This window comes from Pagrus pagrus, assembly GCF_965226575.1.
Source record: "Pagrus pagrus genome assembly, chromosome: 16".
NCBI lineage: Eukaryota > Metazoa > Chordata > Actinopteri > Spariformes > Sparidae > Pagrus > Pagrus pagrus.
Window position 1 is genome coordinate 26556045 of NC_140200.1, and position 21884 is coordinate 26577928.

The 21884-nt window shown below is 40.5% G+C and overlaps 1 protein-coding gene across 1 annotated transcript in view; it reads left to right on the forward strand.

Moving 5' to 3' along the window:
* Positions 1–2331: 2331 nt before the first annotated feature.
* LOC311271759 (gamma-aminobutyric acid receptor subunit rho-2-like) overlaps positions 2332–21884 on the forward strand; it is a 28552-nt gene continuing 8999 nt past the window's right edge. Inside the window, exons 1-5 of the mRNA XM_084377581.1 lie at positions 2332–2558; positions 5378–5484; positions 16113–16180; positions 19784–20007; positions 20127–20209. Of these exons, the coding sequence (XP_084233707.1) occupies positions 2437–2558; positions 5378–5484; positions 16113–16180; positions 19784–20007; positions 20127–20209 (604 nt within the window). The 5' untranslated portion in view covers positions 2332–2436. The remainder of the gene's footprint in view (positions 2559–5377; positions 5485–16112; positions 16181–19783; positions 20008–20126; positions 20210–21884) is intronic.

The window sequence follows — 21884 nt, forward strand, 5'->3', positions numbered from 1 at the left end:
TTATTTATTATGTTATTGTTATTATTATTATTGTTATTATTATTAATAATAATTATTATTTTTAAAAGGCTGCATTACTCTACCTGACTTTCCATCAACATGGGGGTGAGTTGATAATGACTGAATTTTCATTTTTGCTTTTGCTTTGAGTCTCAAATCGGGCCGAGTATTGAGTCTTTGAGCAGTGAAGACACACTCAAGTCTCAGGTTTTCACCTGGTACAGTCTTAGACAATAAGACAGCAACAGGGAGGCCTTGTATTGACATACGCAGTGCTTGTAATGAAGTGTTAGGCCTGTGCATTAAATGTATTGGTCTCAGCAATGTAAAAAAACAAAGACCTGTCTCTTGGACCTGGACTTCAAGTTACTTGAGACTTGATTCAAACTTGTTTTGACTATATTCGAGACTTGTTGCCCTGACAGACAGCTCCTGGCTCTTTCAGCCTCTTTTTAGCATCCTTTATACTACATATCTGCATACATTAATCTATATTAACCACGTCTCAAGGTTAAACAGAAAAGAGAAACTGAAGCATTCGCTTAAGATTCTCTGAAACCAGGGAGAATGCAGGTTCTGCATTTTTTACATCATATTTTAGGTCTGTAACAGTAAATTAAGATAAAATGATCAGCCTTGAGAGGCATAAAATTAAAAAAACTTATCTATCATTTCACGATTTGGTGAGCCAGCCTGAAAACATCTGAACCTTATTCACACCTTTCTAAAGAGAGGGGAATATTTACTTCTTACTGAAAGTCTTCAGTCACTGAATACTTAGTATAGTATAGTTGTGTAGCAAACATGGTTTTGACTGCATAAGACTTTTTAATCTGTTTGTCGAGTGAGAACAAAATGTTCCTCAGCATCCACAAAGCCTAAAATTGAGAGCTCATGTGAGGAGACAGAGCTAACACCACGGGCACTGCAATTTCTGACTGTATGATGGAGGGCAGAGGTCAGGAAGGAACCAGTCAGAAATCAACTGGAAGGCCACATCTTTTAAAAAACGTCAAGGACAAACCTTCCCTTCTGCACTGTGTGCACTCGAGTGGAGTGGTGCAGTCAGCAGCTGCCGGCAGACTTTCTTCTCTGACACTACACAGAGGAAAGTGGATTTGACTTTTTTTTTTGTAGGAATCCGCATAAAAATATTAATCTACACTGAGTCTTAGGAGGATATTAGTAATGCTGCCCAATCTGGTGAGATATTGTAATTCCACTGGTTTTTAATACAATGTCACATCTCTAAAAACTTTTCCATCCAGACTGCAGGCGGCTAGAGTGACAAGAAGCCCAGAGTGGGAAACAGATGTGGACACCCAACTCTTACGTCAGTTTAAGAGGATGCCCTTACACCATCCTACACTGTAAAAAATACAGCAACAAGCCATGAATGTTTAAACCTTACACAAACAAGGGAAATTTGGAACTCAGATGAAATCATTTAAATTTTCCCTAATTATAGTATCAAACCCGAGAGCCAATCATTTTCTCTATTGTCACAATACTGTGCTTATGGGTGGGTTAGGTTAAGGTACAAAACCACTTGGTGAACGTTAGGAAAAGACCATGTTCAGACTTAAAATACCTGCTTAGGTCGCCACAGACAAGGCTGGAGATGGAGCGACTTCCCATCAAAAATGTCCAGACAAGGTCTCCTTAAAAATATCCAGTGGTGTCACCTTTACAAATTGTGGTTTGTGGTTTCACATCTTTATATGTTGAAACACAGAATCGAACTGTGGTCACTGGCTTGGCTGCCTGTTCGCCTGCAGCTCCGCCACCATCCCCTCCACCGTCTGACATGAAAGTCAGGTAATAAACATGAAATATGAACATGATGTGGCGTGGAGACCTCAATACTGTTAGTATATGACACCTACACATTTCAGCATATGAGTGGGTTTTAGACACATTAACTGCCAGCATGTTATCCTGGATCCTGGGCTGTAATAACAGATCAGAGACCTTTATCAAAGAAGTCTTCCATCTCAACATTTTGTCGCCTGTCTGTGGAAACAAAGCCGAGCGGCAGCAGGAATATGTGACGCCATGTACCCACTTTTATTCTGTCTGTGTGTTTTGTCTCAGAGGACACAGTGCCTTCTCTCAGCGGTGTCTCTGCTTTAAACGGCTCGTCAGGAGGGACGTGTTTCTGTTTCTGTCTCGGTTTTTGTTTGTTTTTTTTTACAGCGCGCTGCATGTGGTGCTGATGCTGCGCGCGCCTGAGCCACAAAAAGCCTCTCCGGAGTCCGAAGACCAATCAGAGCGCTTATCAGATTTCACCATCCCGTCTCTCTCCGGCGCACACCGCCACAGTCCCTGGTTTCTCTTCCTTTGCCTCTGACAGGAAGATGGTACCGTGCACAGAGCGTCCTGCACGCGGAGCGAAGGCGTCACTGATCGACTCGCTGCGGGACTTTTAAACTCACCATGCCGGGATACGTTAGGTTTCTGCTTTTACTGCTCTGCCTGATCCCGATCGGGGAGTGCAGGAAACACAAAAGTAGGAAAAAGCGGTGGTCCGCGCCGGCGGAGACGCACAAGCCGGGCACGTAAGTACTGAACAAGCATTCTTTCTGTTGATTTGGGTTCGAATTTGATGGGGACTCCAGAAACCTTCTTATCCAGCAGGAGATAAAGGACAATCCCTTGGTTTTCTAGCATCACACATTTACGCACGACCCTGTGCAGCAGACCAGTTCACACACACTTCCATCAGTTTGACACCAAAAGAGTACAGGGACGCTTCAGATGTTGGAAGAGAGGTTTTGCAGATTTTTCCCTGACATCATTCCCAAGAACACCCAGAATGTCAACATGTGCATGCGGTGCGCGCATGGCTAAACGCTGTTCCAAACAATTTCCAGTCTTAAACATTCAGGCTGTTCATGTGGAGGGTCTATTCGTCGGAACCGAACCGACAGAGATTCTCTGTCCTTAAGCTGCGCGTAAAAACTCGTGCGTGTGTTTACACCAGCAAAGAGAAAATCCGTCCCCAGAGTCAGTGGCCTGTGTTGGATGTGGTGTCAAGCGAATACAGCTTCTTTGAGGCTAACAGTAGAGCACAGAACAGAGAGACTGAAGAGTGGAGGAAGTTGAGGAAGGATATTCTCCTTAAGCCAGTTGTTGAGCTTGTATTTCCCTCTGACTGTCACACTCCTGTCATTTTCAAACAGGATCAAACATTCCTCAGCAGCAGCAGCAGCTTCACTTATCTTCACATATAACATGCATGCTTTATACTACCAGCAGAACTTGGATTTCAGCTATTTGCCAGCAGTGATTTAGGTTTTTTTTTTAAAAAAACAAGGGCTCAGCAAAGTATGTCTGTATTTTCTCAAGTAATCTTTTTGTCTCTAAATCAACCAGGGCTGGGCTTTATATTGATATTATACTGTTATCATGATATGAGACTATGTTTGGTCTTAGGTTTTGGATAGGTTATATCATGATGAGTGTGTCTTTTCCTGGTTTTAAAAGGCTGAAGGTGATGTTATTTTCTGAACTCACCAGACTGTTCTACTTGTTCTAATACTTGCCTTTACCCACTTAGTCATTATATCCACATTACTGACAATTTTTGATGAAAAACCCATTGTGTTCACATTTTGTCAAAGTGCCAACAGTCATCCCTACAGTATTGTCACAATATACGTAGATATCGAGGTATTTGGTCGGACATTTCCTGGTGTTTGATTTTGTTGCAGTTAAAGCATTTTTACAAAGCGGTGGCAACATGTCCCCGGTGTAAATGACACCTGACATGCACTGTGTATGTATCAAAGCCTGATAGATCATCCCTCTCTGTGCTATAGAGCTCCACTGTTGTCCAAAAACTATAAAAACACATCACCAAGCCACACTGTTGCACTGGGTGACATGTTCCTTCACTACCATGAACACACGCTGTAGTTTACTTTGAATCAATCCCACACACACCATCCTGCTGCCAGAAATACTCACTCCTGCACCAAATGTAGATTAATCTGCTGCTGAAAATAGTCGTCAACAAATGCACTATGTTCGTCTGTTTGAGCAACATTTGATAAAAACTACAATGACCAGCTGTTTTCCAAAATGACTGAGCCCTTTTTTTAAACAACACTGTAAATTTGTGAGGTGCTTTTAAAGACTTCCATCCTCAGGAGGAACCTGTCAGCCGCAGACAGGCGAAGACAAGTCCAGCCGATTACCCTTAGAAGTACGTTCATATAGATTAAATCCACACCTCATGATTTCAAGGTTTAAGGTTAATTTAAAGATGCACTCAAATTTTAATCAGCAGAGAAAGATCTTCATTAACTGATTTACTTCTGCCTGAACAAACTGAATAAACAAACTGACCTTAAAGGACAACACAATTTATACTGTTTTGCTTTGTTTATATGTGGCGGACCCTGCCACCTTTCTAGCTTCAAACAGTGTTCTGGGACCTTATTTTCCTCTGAGAACAGCTTGTTCATTAATTTATGGGGGGGGAAAAAAATTGAGTTTGCATTATTACCTTATTAATAAAGTAAATATTAATAAAGTAAAACTACCACTACCACAGTATCACTCTACAACACAAGGTTGTACATCCAGTGTCAAAAAACACAGTGTCAGTTGCTTTACTGTGCAGGCTGTGCTGCATTATTTGATGGCCACAGCAAACGCAGCATACAGTCAGCGTAGATTAGCAGGATGTGCTGGAATGTAAAGAAATTGCTTTGTTTCTGGACAATAAGCATGTAGTTAAGGTTATGGATTGTCACTCTGTAACATCATCACCTGACTGCCTCATCGGCTACAATTAAATGGTTGGTAGAGCACTGGCTGAAATGACTGGTGCTCTCCTTAACGGTGGAAGTTAACAGTGAAATAACTATTGACTAAAGTTTAATTACCTATAAATTTACCATTTATTGACGATGGTTATTTTAAAGTGTTGCCAGATGTAAACCAGGGTTTTAAACATTGATTTATATAGAACTAGATAGTTGCAAGGATGGCACCTTTTCAGTCCAATGATAATTGCTCGCCTGGCGCTTACACCAAAAAAAGTTTCTAGCTTCCAGGTTTACTTCCTGGTTATGCCGCATTTGTGCAGTAATATATTCATGCAGCAGTGTTTCTCCCACAGATTTTTTAAATCACTTTTCTCGGCTCAAGGAAAGTTTTCCCCAGGTCTATAATACATTCATGGTTTTAAATCATCCACTGTCAATGTTCCTTTGTGGCAATCGAGTGAAGAAGTCATAAAGTATTAAGAAACAGATTAGCACATCGTTGGCGGCACTAAAAACAGAATAACACCAGCCTCATCCTCTAATTTAAGACCAAACTCTATTGGCACTAAACCTCTCCTCTCTGTCTGCTTGCCTGTCTCCAGTCCTCTGTCGAAGAAGGTTTCGGATGGAACCAAAACTCGGAAGGTGAAAACCACCCACCTCCTGCGCATAGACGAGCATGACTTCACCATGAGGCCCGCCTTTGCAGGTAAGCTCTGTTGTGTCTCTGAAGAAGTCTGTTTTTTGAGTGATGTCACGCTAATAGGATTAAATGAGGTTCACCCTGTGTTGAACCCGAGTGTGTAGTGAATGTGGTACCAGACTGACTGGGAATGCAGAAGCAGGTTTATTCTTCCCACCTGTCTTCTCTTCCACGGGCCTGCCAAACCTAAAGAGGACAGAAAAGGTCGACATGTGGCGCTTGCCGCCCCAAGCCGAAGAATAAAGAAGCAGAGAAATCCTCAGCGGGCTCTATTACACTGTAAATACATTGTGACACAGAGGTGAGCAGAGGTGTAGAAAAACCTCCGAGGCCATTCTTTGTCACCTCTGATTGTTTGTATCCTCCAGCGCTGACACTGATCAGTCACGTGCTGGGCCAAAGCAAAAGTCAACTTAACGGTGTTGTGTGTGTCCTTGCTTTGCACCTTGAATGTCAGGACAATGGCAACACTGCTGGGATTTGGGGAGGCAATTAAAAATAAGAAGCTTATTTGTTGAACTAAACAGTTCCGTTCTCTGGCATTTAGCATAAACGGGCCCAGTTAAAGCACAGGAGGAGGTGGTGAGCCAAATGAAACGTCCCACAGTGAATTTCATGCTCCTTTGGGACTACAGTTGCAGCCACAGATGGGAGTGTGGATCCCACTGAGGATCACTTTTTGTCTTGCATTTGTCAGCTTTTGTTTGCAGGCGGCTTCTGCAGCAGCAGCAGCAGCAGAAGAAGAATTCCATCTTCTTATTCAAACATCATCAAAAGCTGACGTTGTGTAAGCGCCCCGCTGCTGCCTGTGAGTCTGCCGTGCGTTCATTTGGCTGAGGAAGAAGTGTGTGTGCAGCAGCAGCTGCTGTGGTTCCTCCTGGCTTCAAAAGGAGCGACGGCAGTGTTACTAATGAAAGCCTCTTACACGGCAGCTTCCCGTTGGCCGGGGGAACGATATGGAGAACAACACTGCTACGTGCCAATGGGGATGTCAGTGTGTGGATGGAGAAAATTCTTCAGTCACAAACAGACAAATCCTGACTGTGGAGCAGGTTATTGTCCTCATGTACACATTAAACTGCTTTGTTGTGATCCCAAAGAACAAAGATGTCCAATAGAAAAATGTTAATTATTTGGTTAAGATTCTTCTGGTTGTGCCTCAGAGAGCAACAGTGGGTGAGGTTTGTATTATCAATAGCCTGCGGGTGGAGCTGTGGATGTTGATAAGGCTTCTGTTAGCCTAATTAGAGCACCTGCACCGTTCCCATTGGGCGCTCCCCTACTGTAGCCTGACAAATCAGACATACACAGGAAGCTGAAGGGAACAAGATGTTTGCTTGTTTGTTTGTTTGTTTGGATGTGGATGGAATATTTGTCGTCACATCAAGTTGTGATTTCCTGGGCACATGTATTTATAGAGATCCTCCTCCCTGTCTGCCTCGGGTTTAATATCTGATGGGCTGGATAGACCTGTCACGCATTAGTCACATTTGCATTAAAGCCACAGCGTGTTTTCTCCTCATTTCACCCATGGGATTCTGAAGAACCCTCCACCTAATGCATCATTTCACTTGGATTTTCTTTCTAGCCTGTCTAATCTAGCCAGGGTGAACCAACAGTGGATTTACAACTGCTAATCCATGAAGAGAGGAGCAGTCCAGCATCATTAGGTAGAATGGATAGGGTGATTTTTGTCCCTCTGTTCTATACACATCTGTAGAAATTATACAAGAATAATTCAATGTGTGAAAGCATGACTGAGTAAATGAACAAAAGAAAGTGCAGCTGTAATCTGAGATACTTTCTGGAAAAGCTTTTTGTGAGAAATCTACAAGGTGACTTTATGTTTCAGGCACTTGCCAACCAGGAGACTCCCATTTTCTTTTTTCCAGGGGTCCCTCTTTTAATTCTTACAACCCTTTTCTGGCTGGACATTGCGTCTGCTGTATTGTTGCGCCGCGTCCTCCTCAGTGGGTGAGAGACAGGAGGAGAAATGAAGAAAAGAAAGAAATACTCAAGCAAATTGAGACATAATTCCCATTTCTCACTGGAGAGGGACGTGCACTTTTCAAAAATCTGTTGCGTAAATTTTTCTTTTGATCGAGGGGGTTGCACAAGAGGCTCACAAACTGTATGTAGGGCAGGGGCGTGCACAGACTAGCCAAGGGGCGGGGGCAAAAAATGAATGAAAGCATGACATTTACATTTACATTTACATTTAGGGCATTTGGCAGATGCTTTTATCCAAAGCAACGGTTTGCTCACAGAGTCCAGCCAAGAGCAAGTTGCAGTAGTCCAGGTGGGAGATGACCAGCGCTTGGACCAGGAGTTGCGTTGCGTCCTTTGTGAGGAAAGACCAGATCCTGCAGATGTTGTAGAGGGAAAATCTGCAGGATTGGGCCACCACGGTGATGTTCGGGTGCAGGATAGTCTGTCATCGAGGATTACACCCAGGTTCCTCACAGTCGATGAATGCGATACTGTGACGTCCTCGGCAGAGACTGACAGGTCCACATGAGGGCAGTCTTTCCCAGGTTGAAGAGGAGTTCAGTTTTACTAAGGTTGAGCTTGAGGTGATGCGCAGTTGTCCAAACAGAGATGTCTGTCAGACATTATTGGAGGATGGGGGAAAAGAGAGGAACATCTGGGTGTCGTCAGCATAACAATGGTAAGAGAATCCATGTGATGTGATTGCAGAGTCTAGTGATCTAGTGTATAGTGAAAACAGAAGTGGTCCTAGTACTGAGCCTTGAGGGACGCCACTTTCCAGAAATCAGGGTTTAGACAAGGAGCAATTCCACATGACCTGAAAGGTGAGATTTGTCAGGTATGATGTGAACCAGGTTAGAGCAGAGTCAGTGATGCCAAGTATTGTTAAACTGATTAATATCACTTTTTGCCAGAGAACTGCGCAAGTTCGTGTCAGTGGGGAGACGTACTGTACATTTTTTATTGAAGATAAAAATGATGTTGCAGTGTACTTATTTTTATTTTTTGCAGACGAACTCCTACATACTTTCTAACTTGCAAGTTGTATTTTGTTTTATTTTTGTTATATGAGACGTTTACTTCAAACATAAAGGACATTTATGATCGGTATTTATCTTTAAATATTGTGTGTGGGGAATATGATTTGTTTCAGGCTTGCAGCCACTGCAAGATGACTTCTCTTTTTAACTAAGTAATTGACCGATGAAGGTCTACTACCGAAACATCACAAATTAATGTATTTTTGCAAATTGGACAGTGTGCCAGAGTTTGCTTGCAGCGTCTGGTCTACACATTCCTCTCCTACACACCTGGCTCATGAACTAGATGTGCAAACTATTTTTTTCTATTATCATTTTTTTTAAGATTCTCAAGTATTCAGGAAATGAAACCTCTGAAACTCTTTTTCACGGGCAGGACGAAGACCAAAGGAACAGTGCCAGGCTTTGAAGCCAATTTGACAAAGTCTCCAAACCGTGTAATTACAATATCACATGATGCACACTGGCCTAAATGGACTTTTTCCCATAAGCTTACATTGTGAAAGAAGCGGCTATAAAACGGTGGATATGGTTTTTTTTTTAGCCCCAATTTGAGCCATTCAGTTCGATTACATTTTGAAAGTCCAGAAGAGCTAAACCAGAAGTTAACAAGCCTGGCCAATTGAGTCTCTCGTGTGTGGGCTCTATGGGCTGCACAATAAGGAAGATCTGGGTAATTTTTTAAGTCAAAGTCAAAATTTTTGCTCCGAGCGCCACTGAGCAATTTCATAGAAATGAATGGGGCTCCGCCTTTGGCGCTTTATCCAGGCCCCTCAGGCCGCTGCTTTGGACTCCAAAATCTCCAAGTTCTCATGGTTGGCAAGTTGTGCTGTGAGTGAAGAGGATGATTGACAGGTTTCTGTATCCAGCAGCCACTGAAGCCAGATTGTGCAAGCTCAAGGTTCAACATTTGTTTGTCAATATACAACACAAAGTTTGTAACTCCTTCATACTACACAAACATATTTGCATATTTGCAGTTATTTAGGCTATAAACATAAATGTGTATATGACCAGGAAATAATTCTGAAGTGCTTTTTTAAAAAAATTTAAACAACAGAAACAAATGGTTATGATAATATGGTCAGCATCATTATTAAAGGTTCAACATCAGGTAAGCCCTGTCCATCAACCATGACTGCATTTGAGCACCGAGCATCAATGACATGAACACCACCACCTCTCTGTGAAGAAATATTTTTCTCTCACAAGTGAAGCTGAATTAATAAGCAATTAAAGATACAATTAAAGACAGATTTGGTTTCTAAAACCTTACTTGGTCTGATATGATCAGTAGCTTATGAGGGTTAATGTTAGCTGTATAGCTGTTGCTGAGTAACGGACATTGATAAGTCAGTTCACACAATTTTATGAGTCTTCTGTACTTAGTTTTATCTTGTCATGAATAAACATTTTCAATGGTTTAATCTCAAAAGTAACACAAAAATCAGACAGCTCACGTCACCTCGGCAGGAGACGTGAGGTCCAATTCCACTAACTCTCATTTATCTCAGACAGCAAGTGCCAGCAGGCGACATTCATGTTGTGTATGCGGAGGCTCGCAGCTCACTCTGATCCTACTAACAGCCTGTGCCATAATTTATATAGGCCGCTACTTTCCACCTACTATCATGTCATTATGCTGCTAAATAGAGCAGGTTGTAGCTTAAAATAAAAGAAAAAAATATCAATATGACACAACAGGAACACATATGGAATTAGCAAGTTGTGCATACTAGTATCATAAAGGTTGTGTATTGTCTTTGAAGCTGATGTTGCTCCACTTCAGTTTCTCCTCATTGATCTGTTTGAGCACTTCTGGTGAACAGCTGCTGTTTATTTATTCATTCATTATTTATTTAGATATTATTTAGATATATAAATAACTGTCTTTTTGTTTTGTTTGTAGCAGAAAGGGACCACAGCTTGCATTTGGTTGTACATCCCTGTGTTGTAGAATTGATAAATAAATGTACCTTGTAAGCTGAACCTTATAATTCAGGGAACCCAGATATCAGTTAATTATACCTGTGTTTTTGTTGCAAGCTGCAACAGCAAGTTGAAAGACTAGAATGATGTGTCTTGTTTAGTCAAATGAGCTATACATGAAAAAGCAAAAACAAAAAGCAATGGCAGCAACAACTGTGCACATTCATGAGTGGCAGACACGTTCATCTAAGCTGCCATTCAGTTGATATTAAAAACAGTGGCGTCGATCCCTCGCTGTCTGAAGGAATGCTCTCTTAAAGCTAGTCTACATGGAACAAAATAGGAACCGCCAGCAGAAATAGACCTACCAACAGCTCTCATGCACAATAATGTGCATGTTCATGTTTTTTTCTTTAAAGGTGCAATATATAAGACTTAGCCACTTGTTGAATTCATACTCCCAGCTAGGGTGACCAGATGAGAATGGGGGAAAGACAGGAGCTAAAATGAAGCATTCAGACATAGGCTGAATAGAGGTGCTGCAGCAATGGAAAGTATGAGATAAATAGATAAGAGATACGTTTTTGAACATTAAAGCATGTAAACATTTTCAACAAGAAACCTTAATAAAAGTATGAAACTGAAAATGAGCATATTATGAGCTGTCATGGAGCTGTGTGTGGTATAGGATACCCCCTGATGGGGTCTAGACACTGGTAGTAGTAATTGTTTAAAGAGAATGACTGAGATCTGGATGAACGTGAAGAGGCGCAGGCTTCTGTTGAGCTCACACCTGGGGCGCTGGAGGTGACCGGAGTAAAGGAGGGTGAGGTGATTCACTCTGAAATGACAGCTGACAGCAGCAGAGAGGAGAACAGATTTAATGTTTGGCAGCAATGATATCATTGGTTTAAGGAGATTGTGGCATAATCTGGTTGGTTAAACTAAGGAGTAAACACCCACGGACAGCAGATGATGTCAGAGAGGGCGAGGGAGAAATGTGACTGATGAATAGCATAAAGACAGTCTTCCTGATCAAAATGTATTTGTTATTTTGCGACACAGGGTCACATGATATGCATGATATGAAATGTAAGTTGTTGCCCCTCCATGCTGCTCAACATACATACAGATATTTTTAACTTAGAATAGAATGAAATAAAAATCAAACAATACAAACAGTTATTTATATGTATACATTGTCTTGTTTAAGTCTTGCGTCAGCGCAGGGTGGCTGTAGCTCAGGAGGTAGAGTGGGTCGTCCAGCAATCAAAAGGGCGCTGGCTTGAATCCCCAGTTCCCCTGGCTAACCAGGTTAGAATAGAATAGAATAGAATATACTTTATTGTCCCCTAGGGGAAATTTGTCATGGACTCAAAGTGCATAGTGCATAGTAGTAGCTGCCCTTACAGACAATAAATACACATAAAAATAAAGAAAAAATAAATAAATACACATGACGGCTAAAGACGTACACGTAGGCTACATACACACTCATGACATCCAATGAAAGATTAAAGCAAATAAAAACAAAACAAACAGAACACCAAGTTATTGCACACTTCCCAGGCCTCAGCGCACAGATCTATTAGAATTTAGGCGCTGCAGCTAAGATTTGGACTGTGTAGAGAGATTGCCGAACCACGCCGTCATCCCACACCTGATGACACTCTCCATCACTGCCTGATAAAATAAAAACATGATGTTCTGGCTGACACCAGAGACCCTCAGTCTGCGTAAAAAGTACAGCCTTTGCTGTAAACAGGAACACACATTATCTACATGATCACTCCAGCTGAAGAGGTTATCCAGGTGCATACCCAGGTATCTGTAAGATGTGACCTGTTTGATCTCCTCCCTGTGTATGGACAGTGGAGTATGGTCCCCCACCGACCGAGGGTCAAACACCATCTCCTCAGTTTTTTTTAGCGTTAATGATGAGATAGTTGTTGTCACACCACCGAACAAATTTATTAACCTCCATGAAGTAAAATGATGGGTCTGAGTTCTGATGAAGCAGGCTGATAATGGCAGTATCATCAGAAAATTAAAAAACAGGTTTGCCCGGGAGACTATTGGTGCAGTCGTTTGTGTAAAGGGTGAAGAGGACCGGTGAGCTTACACAGCCCTGAGGTGCACCTGTACTGATGCATTTGGATTCGGAGAGTGAGTCGTTAATCCTGACATTTTGGGTTCTATCTGTTAAAAAAGAATAAAACTACTTAACAATAAAAGGATTAACATTCATCTGGGTCATTTTATGCAAGAGCAGATGAGGCTGTAATGTATTAAAAGCAGAACTAAAATCAATGAACAAAAGGCGTACATAGGCCTTTGGATCCTCCAGATGCAGAATTCATTCTCCTGCATTGTATTTGTGCGGACACATACTGTAAAATCAGAACTACAGTATCTGTATGGCTAAATACTAGGGGTTATATGCATTTTTTTCTTATTTTGGATGCAAGGCAGAATAATTGGGCAAAGCAAGCAAACGCTCCGGTGTCTCAGATTTGAAGGGGTCCTGAAAGGCCCCAGGTTCACTGTGTGCAAATGGATTTGAATAAGTGTAAATTCGTCTGACAATAAATGTGCCTGTGAATCACAGTGTCAGCAAAAATGATAAACTTCAAACCAAAATCTCAAACCTAGCCCCGTTTTACTCCAAACAAGTAAAAAATCGTGCCAATAACTTTTTCTATCTATTCTATCTTATTTTGAAGGACTTATGTACATGTCCAATGCAGTGGAAAACCAAGTGCCAATGGAATAAAAAAAGGATTCAGATATACTGTAACTCTTAAATCCTCACAAGGCAGATAATAATATTTTTCAACTACATAAGAGAAAATCATTTTAAGAGCTTTACTGATTCAGTTGCAGGTACAGTGAACACATTCTTGTATTCATTTATATTATATTATATTATATACCAATGACCACTTATTAATTAACAAAAGCTATGTTCATGTATTAGAGCACTGTTTGTGGTTATAATGATGCTGCCATGTGTAGTCTGCCGTGTGCCACTGTACATACTGAAAAGACTGGGTGCACATGCAATGTAAAGAAATGGGTGAAGGGGGGAGCCTGCAACTCACGTTTGCCTCATCCCTAATCATTTAATTGCAGTCCTGCTCAGAGGGGGGTGTATTTTTAACTTCTCTTTTATGCCTGCTCAGAAACACAAAGTTCCTTTTGATTAGCTTAGAGCAGTAAACACAGAAGGGAGAGCTCACACATCTTAAAAAGTACCTGCAAAAACTCAACTCAAACTGCCTCCACAAGTGGAATATTCCCCTACTGCCTCATTTCAGGGTTTAGACTTTATTATGGCTGAACATCTGCTGGTACACATCAAAATAAAAGTCTCCCCCCCACACTGACATCCTGTGGTTATTAGATTAATGATCTTTATGTAGTCCACAAGTTTAACTTTCTTAATTAGAGATATTATGAAATTTCATCCACAGGGAGAACTGAAAGTCCATATAAACAGTGACTCAAATAATCTACCTGATAAAAAATTCAGTAGCTGGATAAATCCCCACGTATAGCTAATGAAATATTTGCTTTTCTGTCAGGTTGTGAATGCATATGGATTATGTGCTTTTGTTTTCACTCTGAGGATAATTCCATTTTAAGAGTAGGATGAGGTACAAAATTAAACCTTTGGGCTTTATTGGAGCTCTCAATGTGCCTGTTCTGCAGGCTGTGTGTGCCCAACAGGCTTTGCATTTTAACTTTGACTTATAATGTCTGCTCCTCTGTGATTTTGATAAACATCGTTGTGGTGTTCATGTCTGTGGGACTGTAAGGTCAGGGAGAGAACACTGGCTGGCGCTCTCTTGCTTCATGCCCCACTTAAAAACAGCCCACACGGAAGTGCTTCTGATGGCTACAAGGGCCAATAGCAATTATGAAGTGGAGCATCGCCATGTTGCATTCATGGGTCTCATCTGATAATCAGTGACGTAGAATAATTCGCTGATGCTGTCAGCTCAAAATAGCAAAAGGAAATCTTTTGGCAAAACCCCACACAGGACATTTCATCTGTGCCTGATTGTCCAGCCTGATCACACACAAACCTCACTTTTTCAGCCTCAATCTGGAGGCAACATTCTGAACGTTGAAGCACAGAACACAGGCTGTCGTACCCTGTAATTTAGGGAAGATACGCAGCTATTTACCTCCTCTGGATGGTTGCTATATTCTGGCTGTGGCCTCCTGTGACCCAGCTGCAGAGAGAGTTGAGACAGAGTAAAATTACAGACCAATCCAGCACCAAGAGCACTGCCGGTCCAAGCTTTTTCTCAGCAGGTGTCTGGTGTTGCATCCACGGAGGCAACATGTCTGCAAGGGCTCAGGCATTGCAGAGTCTGGCACGTGATATGTGGCATATGGTGTGAGTAAGAGTAGGGAGGACACTGCTGACAGCTGGAACTGGGCATGAGTTAATATCCTCCCTTCCAGGTAGCAGATTTGCCATGCCACTGGTTATGTAAGGCTGGCACCCTTACTGCTGCTCAGATTAACAATACTACAGCAGTCAATGTGACTTTAATACACAAATGACAGAAGGGTATGTGAATTTGTTTTGCTATGAGGATACTCCTCCTTATAACTGGAAAACTGGCCTTAGATATAATCCTAAAGACTGTGTGATACAGATCGTGACTGAGACTGCGTCAGAAGTGACATAGAGCTGTCACGCTTTTATTGAAGGATACCTTTGTGTATTTTTTTTCCTGGTATAATTCTTCATCAGAGAAAGATAACAGTATAAAATATGATAAAAGCCTTTTAAATATTGAATGTGAAGAAACAGCGTTGACATTATGTCAAAGGCATCTGTGTACTGAAGTTAGCACGCTAACCAGCTAGCTCCAGCCCATCTGGTCTCCTATTACCAGGTTGTACTGAAGAGGTGATATTCTGATAGCCGCTGTCATTTCAGCTGGGAGATTTGTCAGCTCACTGCAGTTCACAAGCTCTCTTAGCTTTAATTCTTACATCTAATTTCCTACCAAACAGAAAAATACAACTATGCACCATCTGAATTCAGGTTTCTCCCTTTCAAAACTAAGATGAGTTTAACTGCCTTTATAACTCATTGATAAAATGATTAATAAAATTGGTTTGCCATTCAAAAATCTCCTCTGGTTTGGTTGAAATAAATACTCAAATCACTGAGTAAGATGTAAAAAATATTCTGGCTCTACAGCAGTTTTCACCTCTCGCTCCTCTGCTGCTTCATACCTCTCCTGTCCTGTCCCTGCCTGCCGTGTCTTCTCATCCCCGGAGTCACAGTCCTGGTCATTGCTGCTGTAAATCACCTCCATACTAGCTTATTACCCAACAGTCGTAAGCCAAGGATAGCAAGCAAAGAGCAGCAGTTGTCAGTTGCTCCGGTGATATGCGTTCTCTTTGGATTTTGGATCTATGTGGTTCTAAACAGTGAAATTGTTTATATAAAATATATGTCCAGTTTCCACATTAGCATGTCATGCATCTTTGCATATAATAGGACCTACAGTACTGTACTCTGGACCTTCTTCTTCTTTAAGTCTTGGTTCCAGATGTGACATATAGACCTGAAATAATATGTACAGTACAGTTGTTTCTCTGGGAAATATACAAATACACAACTCTAATCTGTTTGATATTTATGTGCAGGCCCAGCTGTCCCAGTTGGCGTGGATGTTCAGGTGGAAAGCTTGGACAGCATATCAGAAGTAGACATGGTAAGTGGCTTGAATTATTACAAATAATGTAGACGCTGTAGCCTGACTTAAAAAAAAACCAAAACTGCTGCAGATACTGAAAAAACTCATTAGAATAGATTCTGTGTGGTTGTGAAAATGGAGGATTACTGGGATCATTCTGTCTCTCTTGCTTAATACTCAGTCAGGTTTGAAAGCAAACTGAAAGTAATGAGATTATTGAAGAAGTAGAAATATAATGTCATTATTAATGCTACTGTCCCAGTGGATAATGTTACTGGTGGCAAATGACGGCAGTGAATGTGTGACAGATTCAGTTTTCATCTGTGGAAGTTGCTGACTTTAACAAATGAACTCACACTACCTCAACACATGGGGAGGAAGCTCTCGTCAGACAAAGAAACTAATTAGGCAGGAACATTAACAGAATGAAAATGGACACATGAGCACCACTGTGACCAAGACTGTGGGGACACTGTCTTCTCAATTCAACGTTTTTGATTGGACACAGCAGATCAGAGCCTGAATACAGTCTAAAGTGATCAGCTGTCCTTTGTCAGATTTCTGTGTTGTGCGACTGGCATGAGAAGGATTCTGTACTTTGACATGACTATAAATTTGAGTCATTTAGCTGTTGTTTTCTGTTGGATAATCTGAATCAGATTATGAAAGCTCAGTGGTAGGAATTGTTTATTTTGCTCAAAGTCAGACTGAATGCATGTTGAGTAATGTAATTAAATCAACCTTCTGTTCTGGAACCATAAATTGGTTCAAAAACTGGCGTCCTGATGTTGTGTAAGCGCCTTTTTGCAAGGACGACCAAGGATTACATTTAATTTGGATCCCAGAGTTGTGTATTTAATTGTTTTGGAACAGAAAGAGGAAAAAATTAATGATTCCAGACGACGGCTGCTCTTAATGACATTATGTCATATCACAGAGCTGCAGGTTTCAGAACAGCTTCACAGCAAATGATCTATTACTGTTTCATACAGAAGTTGGCAGGTTTAGTAAACACAAGGTTTTTTGTTTTTTTAACACTTTATTTGTAGTTTTTCAATTATCATATAGAACAATATATTATCTGTTTTACAAATAACCATAGAAAAACAGTCCCAGTAAAAAAGCAAAAACAAACCAAACCCAAAATCAACCTGACAAACTTGTGACAGACACGGACAGACTAGGAAAAAAAAAGAAAAAAAAAAAGGACAAGTGCACCTAACATTCCTTATCACAGGATTGTCCAAGGGCAGGTGTAAACGTTCAGAGTTCCAGTTCCAGACCAGGTAAATTGTTTAAGTTATTAGAGGGTCCCAGGTTTTGTAGAATCTGTTGATGGAACCGTTGAGGGTACATCTGATCTTTTCCAGCTTAACGTTCTGCATAACGTCCCATATCCAGTAAACATGAGGTTTTAAAGGAAACATTGTTTTGTCATTTTCTCACTGTCACAATATCTAAACAACAACAACAACCACAATGTGCTTGTCCATATCTTAGTACTTTCTCACTTACCTACCCTGCCTGTGAACTCCCTAAGCCCACTGATTCCTGCTGAATACTTAAATCACTGAAAACAACTCACGATGGCTCAGCTTGTTTTGGTTTACAGTACACTAGTAATAAAAGGGGAACACTGGGTCCAGAATTTTCTGGTACAACCATTTATGGAGACTATTTTCAGCTACACTGATAGTGTGGGATTGACTCAAAGTAAAAGGTTAAAGGTGGAGAACAATCTCTTTGGCTGAGTGGAAATAAAATATATCAGGCTTTGAAAACACACACAGTGCTTGTTAGCAGGATACATTCGCACTTGGTTTCAACAAGGAGTTGATGAAAAGACGAAAAACACCTTACAGTAATTTAAAGTAAGCCTGTGTAACTAAAATATAATATATCATAAATTCATAGCACTGACTCAGAAATGTAATTTACACAGCAATAGCTGTCTAAGTTTTGCTAACAATAACCCTCATACTGATGGTCATTTTACATAATAAATTCAGCTCTTTATTTTGCAGCAGTTATAGAATAATAATGAATGCTGAAATAAAGTATAACAGTAGCACAAGGAGAGAAGAGTCACAAAGTCACAGCACTGACTCAGTAATGTCATTATTAATTAATTTCTGCCAATGACTTCAAGTCTATTTTGTAGCAAATGGGATAATAATGAAGTCACAGCATTGACTCAGTGTTTGTCATTTACACAGCAATGTGTAACGTTTGTCAACATTAGCCATCATACTGACAGCAGACTAAAGTGTTATGCCATTTTGCTAATAAATTAAACTTTTTATATCGTGGAAATTATGGGATAATAACGACTGCTAAAATGTAATATAACAGTAAGACAAGTCGGACTAGAGAAGAGTTATGAAGTCATACTGATAGCAGACTAAAGTGTTTTGCATTTTTTGTGAATAAATTCAACTATTTTGTGGCAATTATGGCATAAAAATGGATACTTAGGTGTAGCCTTACAGTACAAGAAGAGTCCCAAAGTCCTATGCTATATCGTAGGCAGCTGGACTTGTTCTTCAGAACTCTTGGATGAGAGGTGAAACGTCTTCAACGAAGTGAAACACGTCCAGTTGCCTACGATTCAGCACTTAGAATGACCATGACCTGGATGACTGAGAACGTTCATCAACAGTCATGAAGTCAGGGACCTGATGATTTATATTAAGTTAGACAATATTTATCTGATATGTAGTTAATTTGAGATTAATATTTAATTGCTTTTGAATTCAACTTAATTTTTGTAGCAATTACAAGGTACTGGTAATGCTAAAATGTAGCACAAGTAGAGGAGAGTCATCAAGATAGACAACTCAGAAGTGAGTGTGTGTGCTAAGTGTGCTAAGATTAGCTAACATCAGAACCAAGTGAGGCTGCAGCAGCAAAAGCCCCTGAGTGCAATGAGAAGGGACCTGAGCAAAGAGGCGTTTTGTTGCTGATAAATCCAACATTTCATTTATTCTTTCAAAAATTACATAATCTCGCTTAAAGAGATCCAGCTTTCAGGGCCATTATAATCAACTTACTGTATATACTGGCAGTTCTATGCATTCAAAGATAAAGACTTCAGATCAGAGTACTTGAAAGCATCTCTCATCAGTACATGTTCAATACATTACAGTTAATACTCATTGGAGAGATTCAGTAATGTCCCTGAACTCATCTTACACAACATCAAAGGTACTTTTATGGTGGGTGCCAAGAGTACCGTGTGTTGCTGGAGCCATTATTCCAAACTGATCTGGTCTTATGTAATGCCATAAGGAGAATGGGATAGAGGATGATCTCCTGTGGCAGGAGGGAGTAGTGCAGACGCAGCTCCATCCTGCCTGCATAGCAACAGGAGCAAGGAGGCGCGAGGACAAGAGTAATCTAGGACCAATGGAAGCTTTGGACTGCACTAAGTTAACATATGTCCAACACTTCCCTTGACCATGTATGTTTAGTCATAAACATTCCATATAATCCATCAGACATCAGCCTCAGCAGTGTAATCCCAGAGGAATTCAATAAAGTGGAGGCAGCAAGCAAGTAGAGTCCTCGTAGTGAGACTTAATCCAGAGGCTGTTTCTGTCACCCCTCCCCCCGCTCCCTCAGGACTTCACCATGACCCTGTATCTGAGGCACTACTGGAAGGACGAGAGGCTGGCCTTCCCGAGCGCCACCAACAAGAGCATGACCTTTGACGGGCGCCTGGTGAAGAAAATCTGGGTGCCCGATGTGTTCTTTGTCCACTCTAAGAGGTCTTTCATCCATGACACCACCACTGACAACATCATGCTGCGGGTCTTCCCTGATGGTCATGTCCTGTATAGCCTGAGGTGAGGACAGGAAGCTCCCCCCACATCTGCACTTTGCAGATTTTGCCCACCTACCAAATTACACTTGGTGCCTTGATGCAGCAGTATAGAGCTGCTAACTCTCTGCTTTAATTCACCAGGGTTACAGTTACAGCTGCATGCAACATGGATTTCAGTCGTTTCCCTTTGGATTCGCAGACATGCACGCTGGAACTGGAGAGCTGTAAGTATTCATATGCCCTCACCCTCCACTCTATTGCTTAGAAGACACTAGAAATATTGTAATGTGCTACTAATTACTAAAGGCCCAAAGCATTTGGCAGCATTTTGCTTCAATCAGCACCACACTGACCAAAAACAGTGAATTATTTATTGCTGTTTAATTATCATATACTGTTACTTATCAAGAAGTAGTAGAATAACAGTGTTTTTTAATTACATGCATATAATGATATCCCTTTGTTAGTTTGTTGCTCCAGGACCATAAGTGCAACTGACCAATGGCATTTTTGTAATCTCATAGCTTTGCAGCTCGGGGAATAAAGCCGGACAAATACGCACACAAGTTGCCCACACATGGTTAATGTTTCAAAAGGGTGTATTTTAACCCAAACCAATTTTTCCGAAACCTAAGTATATTACTGTATTTTTGTTCCCTAAGCCTAACCAAGAATTTCTGATGCCTAAACCTAACAGTATTTTTGTTGCCCAAATCTCACCAAAGTATTTTTGCTGCTTAGCATAACAAATGATTTATGTTGTCTAAACCTAACAGTATTTTAGGTTGTCGAACTGTGACATCTGAAAACTGAAAAATGAAAGTAAAACGGAAAATAATATGTGAACTCAGTCCACAAATATTAACTGAACAGTATAACAATGTGTTCCAATATGATTGGCCAAAAAACACCAACAAGGCGATGTCAGATAGACCTTAATTGCATCATGTTTTAGATCAGTATTTTCACATCATTATATTTTCTTTTACTACTACTTCAGAAACTCTTGTCACTCACAGTTTTTTTTTTTTTTTTTTTTTACATATTAATCAATCTTTCAGTTTTTCGACCATCAATGTCTGACACCTGCTGTACAGTAATTCACATTAGGCTTTAGATTTTAAAGGTCTGCAGGAAGTGTCAAGTTTCATCAGTAACATAACACCACTCAAAAACCTGTCATGACTCTAAATGGTTGGAATGACTGAATGAATCAAACTTGTGTTTAAAGAAAAAAGTAAGAGCCAGAGAGTGGTGGTGTGAATAGGCATGTAAACATAGACATACAGTCAGTGCTGGAATGTAACTTAGTATATTTACTCCAGTACTGTCCTTAAGTACAATTTGGAGGTTCACTACATTTAAGCATGTATTGTACTTTTACTCCACTACATTTTACTGATTACTTTAGTTACTAGTTACTTTGCAGATTGCATGCTAGATCAGAGCTAAAATAGCACATCAATGAATTAATAAGCAATTACGTAGAAAAAAAATGCTGAATATTGATTATTTGTTGAACCATAATATAAAATATGCATGTGTACACATATATATGCACATGTAAAGATATGTATAATTTTACTTTTACTGATACTTCAGTACACTTACTGCCAGAAAATAGCTTTTGATAGTTTAGTACTTAATATTTAATATCTTTACTTTTACTTAAGTATGACTTTTGGGGACTTTTTACAACACTGTGTATAGAAGATCCCTATATACAGTTTGGGGTTTTTTGCCAGCCTTTATAAGCGACTTTATTTGTACGGCTTTCAGTCCAGACTCAGCCAGCAGTTGATTTCTGGCTTTTATTTGCGATTTTGTGTCCAGCAGAGCTCAAACTGCTGCAGCTGATTCTGAAGCTAGTACAACTTACATGCATGCTTTCTTTCCTGC